General features: G+C 32.1%; 1 protein-coding gene across 1 annotated transcript in view; it reads right to left on the reverse strand.

Moving 5' to 3' along the window:
* Window positions 1-1183: 1183 nt before the first annotated feature.
* EMC2 (ER membrane protein complex subunit 2) overlaps window positions 1184-11572 on the reverse strand; it is a 57004-nt gene continuing 46615 nt past the window's right edge. Inside the window, exons 9-10 of the mRNA XM_012645299.1 lie at window positions 9937-10041; window positions 1184-1598 (exon numbers count right to left, since the gene is read on the reverse strand). Of these exons, the coding sequence (XP_012500753.1) occupies window positions 1512-1598; window positions 9937-10041 (192 nt within the window). The 3' untranslated portion in view covers window positions 1184-1511. The remainder of the gene's footprint in view (window positions 1599-9936; window positions 10042-11572) is intronic.

Below are 11572 nucleotides of genomic sequence, written 5' to 3' on the forward strand. Positions count from 1 at the left end.
GGGAGGAGGTTAGAGAGGGAAAAGATAGTGGGACAATATGCAGGCACTATTTTCTTTAAAGAAAGCATAAATTTGAAATGGCTGATTATGTTGAAAATGCAGTTACTAATTTCATGCCCAGAAACAGTATATTGTTGTGGTAACAAAGATGAGTGAAGAATTACTTTCACATGAGAGGAGTTATTTCACAGAAGATATTAATCAGCTGCTCGATACTGATACTCACAGCAGAAAAATAAAAAACTGTAAAATGAAAGATTTGACTAGATACGGAAAATAATTTACTAATAGTAAGAATCATTCATATGGTTAAAAGATGCTGATATTGACAACAGTTTTCTTTCTGAAGACTTGCAGATTGTCAACTCCTCACAATCCCCCACTTGCCCAATGCAGCAAAGACAAATCTGCACAAGCCTCTTTGTATTGTTAATAAAAATAAATTTATATATACAAAACAAATCAATACTAACAATAAATATTTTCCCTGAATGAACAATTGCCTGTTTTAAAAATTAATTTGTGTCTAAATAATGTTTAACTTTCCAAGACCTTTCTATTCTATTGAAACATGCAAAATATTGTTGAAGATAGCATAATGATTATTATGAAAAGAGAAAAATAGTAAGAAATACCAATTATAATGAAAGAGGTGATCGGATATGAGAATTGTAATAATTTGTCTCTAAAGCCAGTTTAGATTTTTTCACTTTTTCCAAAATTGAAAATAAATCAGCCACTACAACTCCTTTAATCCCCACTCTCTATGATCCTTAAATATTCCTTTATGTACTTTACCATTAAAAGGTTCAATAAATATAACTTGCATAAAGGTTAAATTTTAAGTGTTATAACGCAAATTAACCTTAAGGCATTTTATAGGTAAAAATCTCAATTATGTCCTATGTCAAAACAAAAATTTTACAAAGAGATATTGCATAACTTTGGAGAATGACATATTTTAAGCAAGATTTATCAGAATAACATTATAGCAGATAAAACAATTCAAATAGCCCACTGGAATCCAGAGCAAAATCCAACCTGACAATACAAAGAAAGTCAAAATAATTTGCTTCTGTCAGCTACGTATCCTGGGTATTTCCTATCACCAGTGAGAAAGAAACTGAGTTCTAAAACAATATATTCATTATGAATACAACAAAATGGAGCTAGAATCTTCATATGCAAGTTTAATAAATCATCATGGTTTATTTAACAAGGTTATTTCTACATCAGAGTTATTATATTTTATATATGTGTGTGTGTGTGATATGAAGAGACTGATGTACAATCAATAAGTCTTAAATCTCTCTTCCATGGATTTCCCCCATCTTTCTGCTTAGCAGTTAAAAGGCATTTTTAGGTTTATATAAACACATTCTTTACAACTGCCTTCTTAACAGAAAATTACTGTAGTATATAAATAGCACAGGGCATTTATTAAATAAGTCACAGGCCATTAAGTTCAATTGTGCAGTTGTGAAATCTAACGTCAAAGAGTTTTTGAAACCTTAAGACTGGGTGATCTGCAATGTTTCCAACATGTCTTCGACTGCCTTAAGAGAGTATTTGGTTTCCTTCTTACTTCGACCTGCAAACTAATTAAAAAAAAAAAAAAAAAAAAAAAAGCTCAATTAGGCTCAATTTCAGTGGCAGGTTCAAAATCACAATCTTACCCTCACATTGTAATGAAACTTAACATTAACTATTTTATCACTAGCATGAAATCAAGTTAAGTTCTTTTGTTTCGATAAGAATAAATTTGGGTTTTAAGGACAATTTTATTAAGATTTCATCTTCATTTGAAGTATACAAAGATTTCACTGCATACTTGGCCAATTTAAGTGATATAATAACCTATAAATTTATAGATTTGATTTTAAAACTATCCTATTCTAACCTGAAAACATTTATGAAATAAAAAGTATAATTTTTAAATGAAATTTAACATATTTATGTAGGAATGTAAATCATTTCTACTTATCTGGTCTCTAAACAGATTTTTAAAATTTCAAATGAAGATATAATATAAATGAAAATACTTTTTAAAAAATATTTTAAAGTTGCAAATAATCTCTAAAATTATTTAAAGTAGGTCATAATATTTTTAGGTTTCCAGATTTATTGCTGCCTAATGATATTATGGTTCTGCAAAGAGCTGTCAAGTAAAATTCTATGCTCTAGAACCTGGATGAGTAAAAACAAAACAAAACAATGCCACATATTAAAATGATATAAACATGTTTTAAAGTATGCAACCTTATAATTTGCTTTATAAAACTAAACTGGGACTGAACTTTACAATGAAAACAAAATATAATGTGCAAGTATATACACAAAATATATACTATCTTTGTATATTTAAAAGAAAATTCATGGCATATTAAGTTCAATATAGTACACATAATCAGTGGGGGAAACACTGTTGAATACCCCATGCTGATTTCAAAATGAGTTTTCTCACTGGACTGACAATTCCCATCATTTATCAGTCGGATTTAACACAACAGATTTATTAGATAAGTGTTCCTTGTGTGGGTGGGGGGAAGTTTATTACATCTATATTATCTGTTTTCTCCCTTGTTAAAGTAGTGATTAAAATGTGGTATTAGAAACATCTAGTATTTTTAAGTTAACATCTAACCACTCAATACATTTTCAAGTGACTTATCATTCCTTCGAACAGCAATTCTGTCTTAAGTACTTAGTACTTGATTTATGAAGTGTTTCTTCTCTTTTGTAATTAACTTAATTTGGCAAACTTCTCATGACCTGTTCAGAAAGATCAAGTGATCAAGCACAGGTAACATCATAGAAGCCATAGGGTCCAGGAATTGGTAACCTGCCTCTGACCCCTCTGGCTACAGCTTAACATTATGATTCCCTTACTTCCTAACCTAAACCATTAGCTTCTGTGGTTGAATCTTGAATTGACAGAGTAAATAACGGGTGTTTCTGGAGGAAATGCCAGAGAAGAAGAAAAGCTTACAAAAATCAAGATCACCTTGCCTTTCATAAGGCATCAGTAATTTAAGTAATTCAAATGTTAAAAATATGTTATAATTACAAAACACGGTAACAGCAATAACACATTTAAACCTTTGTCTTTTCATAATTTCCCTTAGGGAGTGAAGGATGTGCAGCATGCTTATTACTTCTATTATCCAGTTGATAAATTCACTTTCACAAGGATTTACCAAGAACAGAAAGCCTTTTCTTTCACCACTGCCTACCCAAGGTAAACAGGAATGGTCCTAATCAGATACTTAAAGGTTTAATTCTGAAAAAATCTTTGATGGGTTGGGGGAGGGGTACAAAATAGGACACCACATAGTAATATTTATTCTAATGTTTTTAAATAGCAAAGTAAAAATGAAAAACTTTGTAGCACTAAAGTCATATCTTAAAATATAGCATTTTTTTTTGGTTTGTACTTAAACATAATAAAAATAATACGGAGTGCAATTTTTAAAAATTAGCTAATTCAAAAAAATCTCCTAAGATGGTGTCAACACTACTGACAAGCAGCGTAATTTAGAATAAACCAAACTAATTTCCTTGTGTCAGAACAAATAAAAAGGAAGTTGGAAATATAAATCCATCACTTCAAATTTTACCTGACATGCAATTATTTTGTCTATTCCAGAATTATATGGTAATTTAACTGATTAAGTTGGAATCACATTTTTCCTCAAATCATGATTTAATTTTCTATTTCCCAAAAGGATACTAACACAATCACAACTGCAATCATAAATAACATATGGATCACTAGCACAGATGGATTTAACAGTGTACCAAAGAAGCATTTATCTGGAAAATTATTGTGAGTAGGTTCACATTAAAATTTTTCATGAGCATTAATCAAATGCGCCTGCCTCTACTGAACATGCTAAACCAATTACCTAACTGAAGAGCAAGTAGAAGCCATATTCTGTTTCATTATTAAGTGGAAACAAAGAAAGAAAAGCAGTTCTTAAAACCTAACTGTCTCCAATTTATAAATACATCTAGAAAAGTAACATAAGGAATATTTATTATATACTTTATACTAGCTTATATGCTTAGATATGAGTCATGAAGTTCTCAATTAGATCCCAGAGATTTACCTAATTAAAAAAAATGTCAATCTCTGAAAGTTGTACTTTTCTATATTATTCACAAATTCTGTATTTTTGTTTTCATACAGTTAGCTTTTGCTTAAGTAAATTCTTCTTTCATAATTCTGTTAGAGCTAAAAGAAAAGTCACCAGAGAGAACACAAAAACAGTCAAATAATAAAAGCTTGCTTATCAATTTCAGAGGTTAATGATACTGTAATAACTGCAATGCACTGGGCTAAAGTTTACCTTCACATAATTTGTGGAAAATAATATGGATAGAGAAAGTAACAGGATAAGTGAAATGGAATGGTAGATGAATAAATCTCAGAAATATCATGCTTAGTGAAAGAATCAGACACACAAGAGCATATAACCTATGATCTCATTTATATAAAGTTCCAGGACAGGCAAACTAAAGTTTGGTGATAAAAATCAAATCAGTGCTTGCCTGCCTCCCAGTGAAGGGGGTGGGGATTGACCACAAAGTAGCAGAAGGAAATTTTCTAGGATGATGGAAATGCTGCATATCTTCGGTGGGGTGATGGTGAGAGGGGTGTATACTTTTGTCAAAACTCAAACTGTACAAAGGTGTGTATTTTACTGCACGTAAATTATACTTCAATAAAATGGATAAAAATAAACTAAAACAAAAGGATAGGACTTATGGAGTTATACAATAGTGTAATAAATTGCCAGATGACCACATTTTTCTCTTCCCATTGAGAGGTGAAGTATTACATCCCTTGAATCTGGGTTGACTATGTGACTTGCTTTGGCCACTGGGATAATAGTAAAATGTGATACAAGTATATGCTTAAAAAGCATGTGTACATTGGAGTTTGCCTGTGTGCTACTCTTGGAACCCTGAGATCATCATGTGAATAAGTCCAAGTTAGACTGCTGAATGAGAGACACAAGGCCCAGCACCCCCAGCTGACAGAAGGCCAACTGTCAAGCTGTTGTTTAAGTGAGGCCATTGACCACCAGCATACCGCAGAAACATGAGTGAGCCCAGACGACACTAGTGGAATTACTCAACTGATCTCAAGCCAAACTGCCTACCAACAGAATCATAAGAAAATAAATTGGTATTTTAAACCACTAAGTTAGAACCTCTGTAGAGAAAGCAGAGAATACAAATGCTTCAAAAGCATCAAGAGATTTCATTCTAAACCTTTTACTGGTATCAAGAAATAAAAATAAATTTTGCATGAGAGGTGATTCCCAGTTGAGAGGTATTAAAAGTTGTTATACAGAAACCTAGCATGACCAACTGAGAGGTATATTATCTTCCTGGAGTCATAACCAAAATGAATGAGAAACTGTTGAGAAAAATTCCTTGTATTATCCTTTCCTAAGGAATAAAGAAAAGGCAAATCACACCTTCAACAAAGATGTGGAAAACATTGCTGGGTATTATGGAGTTTACGATGCCAAACTCAAAAGACTGAAGAGCACAAGTGATGCTACCAGAGCTCTTTCCAAAAACATTGAGTCTTTATCAAATAAGACTTTATGAAAAGGAAATGGATCTAAAAACATACCAAAAAAAGAGAAAGAGAACGGTAGGGAGGGCAAATGTTATCAAAGAACAGGATTTGATTCTATGAACAATGGCTTAAAATACTGAAATGATGGTTTCAAGTCTAGTGGTAAAGTGCATCTCGTAAGTCAGGGAAGGACGTGTTTGCCTAGAGATCTAATCAAGGGGGCCTTGTATCACTGAAGAGATGGGGAGAAAAAAAAGCAAACAAAACAAAACTCTTGAGGTCAGTTACTATTGAGAGATTTCAGTCTGAAATGAAGAGAAACATATGGGGGTAGGATATCAGTTGTTTATGTAAGAAAATAATTGAGGAGGGAGTTAGACACTATAATGACAGCTTAAGATACACTTATACCTGACATATCTTTATAGAGGCAGTGTACTGTGACCCTTAAGAGTACCAACTCTGGAGTCAGACTGCCTGGGTTTGAAAACAGGTTTGTCAATAACCAGCTGTGCCACCTTGGGAAAGTTATTTAATCTTTCCACGCTTTAAATTGCTCACGTCTAAAACAGGAAAAGTGCCAAGTTCATAATAAATTCTTTATAAATGTTTGCTATTATAATGATTGTTGTTATTATTGCAAGGATCAGAGCAGGCATAATAACCATACAGCACGTGATTAATAAACACAATGTAACATATATTACTGTGATTTGGTGAAAATTACGCCTTAACTCTTTTAATTCACAGAATAATTTTATTATGTCTGTCCTGCAGAAGAAAAGCTAGGCCCCATGTAAGAAGTTATGTAATTTATCCAGATTGCGTATCAGAACCAAATTTTGATTCCAGATAATATGGATCTAGCATCTGTGATCTCCTCTGAACTACTACATTGAATTAGCTTCCATGGAACAGGGCTTATGATAGAATACAGAGAGGGACAGAAACACTGGATATCCACATGGGGAGAAATTGACCCCTACTTCACATCATACATAAAAATCAATTCCAAATGCATTACTGACAGTCTGAAAAGAAAAAGAATGGAAATTCTAAAGACACGAGATTGTCTTTATGATCATGGAGTAGGAAAAGATTTCTTAAACAGAATACAAAAAACACAAACCATAAAGAAAATGACTGATAAATCTGAACCCATTTAACTTCAGAACCTCTATTCATCAAAATCAAGTGACAGTAGAAGCAAGTAAGGAGTTAAGAGATATTTGCTACACATATAACAAAAAAAAGAGCTCTTAACTAGAAAACTTAAAAAATAAGAGTCATACAAACCAATGAGAAAGAGAGAGTTCATGAAAGAGGATATCCAAATGACGAATAAACACATGGAAGTGTTCAAACTCACTCATCAAGGACAAGCAAAATAAAACAATAAAACATCAATGAAATGCCAACACACCAACACCGGAATAGCTGTAACGACAAAGACTGACAGAAACAAGTGTTGAGGAAGAAGTGGAACTATTAGAAATCTCAAATAATGCTGTTGGGAGTACAGAACTGATTTGCCTTTATCTACTAAAGTTAAATATACACACATTCTATGCCCCAGTATTTCCACTCAAAGGTATATGCTCATCTGAAGTGCATGTACGTGTATAGCAAAAGACCTATATGGCAATATTCAGTGTAGCATTATTCACAATAGCCCCAAATAGGAAATAATACAAATGCTCAACAACTGACTAAATTGTAATATGTTCATACAATAGACTACAGTACAATGAAAATGAATGAACTATAGACATTATACAAGGATCAATCTCATAAGCTAATAGTGAGTGAAATATGCCAGACAAAAATACATAGATACCATATGATTCCATAAACTACAGGGTCGGTACTCTTGAGGAAGATACGAGTAGACATTGACGAGACGTACCAAGAGGATTAGGGGACATTATATTTATATCATATTTATTAGCCTGGATACACTTATCTTGTATTATTCATTAAAATGCACATTTATAACTTCGGTTCTTTCTTCTGTGTATGTTATAACTTAATAAAAATAGTCATAATACGTCAAAAAAAGCACAATCTGAGCAGCTAGTTGTTTCTCATAAATATTTTAAAACCAATGATGCAATGTGCATACCATTAGTATTATGTTATACAAAACTTATCTTTCATTCACACCCCCCGCCAATTCTACTCTATGCGGAACCCCATTACAGATCTCAGCTATCCCAAACTGCATTTTAAGAAGCAAAGCCTAGCTAATACTTCTAAATATTCTGGCTTACAATATGCCAACAGAACTAACATGCTCTATAATAGATAACAAAAATACACAAAGGTGACTTTCAATGATGTGATTGTGGGGGCACTAAATATTTTTAATCTCCCCAATCTTCTCCAACAAGGAGTACAAAAACAAAACAGAAAACAGCACCAAAACCAACATAACAGAAAACAAGCCTACAGCTGATATCTTCAAAAAAAACTAGGTAAGTAATTTTCTAAAATCCTAGAATGTGATTATGTCACCAATAGCAGGACCTACAAAAGTTCAATAGCTGTTTGGTAGGAGCAACAGGATATAATAGTGCACTACCTACACTACTCTGCAAGAAACCAAAAATAAAAAAAAAAAATGAACTAATACTTAATCCCTCAAACAAAAGGATCTTAGTTGATAAATCTGCAAAAAGCCTACAAAACTGAGAAAGTCTTCATAGGCTCCAAAACAAAGAGAAATGTAAAAACTGCATGCAAACGTAAATGAAACAAATCTAACCATCTAATACCTCAAAATTTCTGAAATATCCAGAAAACATTCTCTTCCAGAAAGACAAAACCTCACACCCTGAAGGAAAATTATTGGAAACTAAAACCCAATTGAATAGGGAAGAAACTCTGGAGGGAAAGATGGTTCAGATAAGGGAGGATGAGGAAGGAAGTGATGGCCAAAGGCAGTAAACCTAGAAGAAAACAAAATGAAAAACAAAAACACCATAACAATAATGTGTACATAAAGATTTAAAGCTTAGAGCAACACCTCAGAATTCAAGATCTTTAGAGCTCTAGAGGTACAACATAGGGCTGGGGCCAGAAAATCTTTCTGAGTAAGACTTAGTTCTGAAAAAGACTAGATATACAGACAGGTCATATCTGAGTTCTCAGTAACAAAAAGAAGCAAGTCACTAAAAAGTCAAGTTGGGTAAGCTACCCTATCCTATCTCCAACTTCTCCCACTCCATACCATCTCCTCCTAATAGTCCAGGAAAAATACCTAGAACAAGAAAAAGAACATGAACCTACTCCATCAAAAATTATTATGGAGAAAAAAAGAATAAAATAAAATACAGAAGATGACAGAAATGGAAAGAAAATGAATAGAGGACATAGGAAAAGGAAATTATAAGTATACAATATAATTGGAGCCCTGAAAAAGAAAACTTAGGCAAACAATGAAAAAAAATAATTATAAAAGCAACTTTTCTCACTTGAGAGGACTATATCCACATACTAAATGGGTGTATTGTGTATTTGGGACACCTAACTCAAGAATAATCAATAAAACCTATTATATAGTAAGACTACTGGATTTAATAGATAAAGAAAAAATTTGTTTGGGTAACCAAAGAGTCTAAGTCACTTATGAGAAAAAGAAAATCAGGATGGCATCAGACTTCTTGACAGCAATATTTTATCCTAAAAAACAATGGAACAACATATTTAAGATGAGTAAAGTTTAAGCCAAAGTGCATATAGCCAAATTGTCTTTTAAATATAAAGGTTATAGACAAATAGTTATAAACATGCAAGATGTAAGAGGATATGTTTTCCATGAGCAAATTTCCCATGAAAAATTTCCTGAAAAATCTCCTTAGGGACAAGCTTCAGAAAACTAAGAAGTGAATGGAGAAGTTTCGATGTAAGATCTGAAGTATAAGCAAACTGCACAAACTTTGCTATATAGTTTGATTAGTTTACTTCTATGCTTTTCTATTTCTTGAGATACCTAGGATTAATAATACTCCCACCTAGCCAACCTGCTTCTGAAATGTATCATGCAATTTATTTATCTTTTCTAGATTTTTAGAATTACTTTACATTTGAAAAATGCAGAAACACTGAGATTTCCAGATAGTAAGGCTAATTATGATACAATAATATTAATAGATTTCTTTTGGGAAAAAAAAAAAAAAAGTGGTCCTAAAACTATAAATTAATTCTACACAAATAAATCACATTTGATAAAGGCCCTAAAGCATGAAAGTCCAATGCTAGACATGTGACTGTAGTTTGTAGGAATGAAAATAACTAAGAAATATATTAACTGACCTATGTGATAACAAATTATCAATACTAACCTGATAAGCTCTGTTTATTTGACTAGCTGCCCAACTAGCATATTTCATGTTGTCCTTTTTCGTTTTTGCACTTGCTTTTGGATTAGAAGCAATATGACTTGCTGACTAAAAGCAAAAAAGAAACATCAAAAACCAAATTCCTTTTTTCTTAGTCAAGATAATCAAAAACATAAAGTTGAATAAAATTAGTGTTTAAAAATGAAAATATATTTCAAAATATAATATAACCCAAAGTAATGGAAAGAGAAAGGAAATATTTTAAATAATATCTAAAATTATTTAAATACGTATCTATTACTATAGCTCTTAAAGGTAAAATCCCATATCACTTAAATAAAGTAAAGAGCAAGCCATGGAAGAACACTTTATAAACCAAAAGCACTTTACCCCTATAGGATATTGTTGATATTATTCACGTTACTGAATTACATTAGTTTTCCAATGTGAGAATTATAGAATTTTTTAATAGAAAAAAACCCTCAAATATAATTTACCCGAAGTTCCTATATTAATAGGTGAAAAACCTAAGTCCAATAGTAGTGACTTAACTTGACCAAAGCAAGTTAATGGAAGTCTTTGAAATAAAGGAGATTCTCCTTATCTCTAATCCATTTCTCTTTTCATTATACCCAAAGTTTTCAAACTGTTTCACAGAACTGATTAGCCACTGCAATTTGATCGACCTTCTCCTTTTTAAAATGTATTTAAATGAGGGATTCTTAATTGGAGATGCATGAAAGAATATGTAAACCCTCAAATCATATGCTAATTTTTAAATGTATGTTTGTATTTCTGGGGAGAGAAAGATACAACTTTTGTCTTATTCTTAAATATATCTTACTCTTAAAAGGATCTATGTGATTCAAAAAAAGGTTGTCTTCTTTTTATACCTAGGCTGTGCTACAGGTCATTTCACCTGTGTTTCCACCTCTAAGTCTTTAATGTCTCTTTTTTGGTATGAATTTCAGTAAATGAAGCGGTTAAGAGTCAACTGGAGTCAACTGCCTGGGCTGGAATGCCAGCTCAATCATTTAGGAGCTGTGTGTTTATCGTTGGACAAATTAATTGAATCTCTGTGTCTCAGTCTCACCATCTGTGAAATAGTCACATTAAGAGTAACTACTCAAATTTGAGTGCCTACTCAAATAGCTGATGTGAGGATTTAATGATTTACACAAAAAACAGAGCTCAGACACACTGCCTGGCACATGCAGTGCTATGTATACACTATCATTATTAATAATTTGTTGTTATATAGTCTTAAAAATAAGTATTTAATTTATCTGGTAAAGAGATACTGCTACTATACTATATCTCCAAGCCACTTCAACTGGCTCTGGTAGAATCCAGGAAAATTTTCTTGAAATTTCTTTGAACCATTTTCTAATCATATTTTGTCATTTCTTTCTATTAAGTATTTCATTTATGTTTCTTCCTATCCTCCATTTCTTCAATCAATTTTTTTCACTGAGTCCAAACAATAAGATACTCATGAAAAAGTCCATAAGACTAAGATAAATGAAAATTTCAAAGAACTAACTGACCTACTAATTTTCCCAGCCTTTCTGATTGCAGAGAGTTATTCATTTTATATATATTTTAAAGGTCAGCAAATTCTTCCTCTATTTCACACAGC

Source organism: Propithecus coquereli, unplaced genomic scaffold (genome assembly GCF_000956105.1).
Source record: "Propithecus coquereli isolate 6110/MARCELLA unplaced genomic scaffold, Pcoq_1.0 Scaffold23, whole genome shotgun sequence".
NCBI classification, from domain to species: domain Eukaryota; kingdom Metazoa; phylum Chordata; class Mammalia; order Primates; family Indriidae; genus Propithecus; species Propithecus coquereli.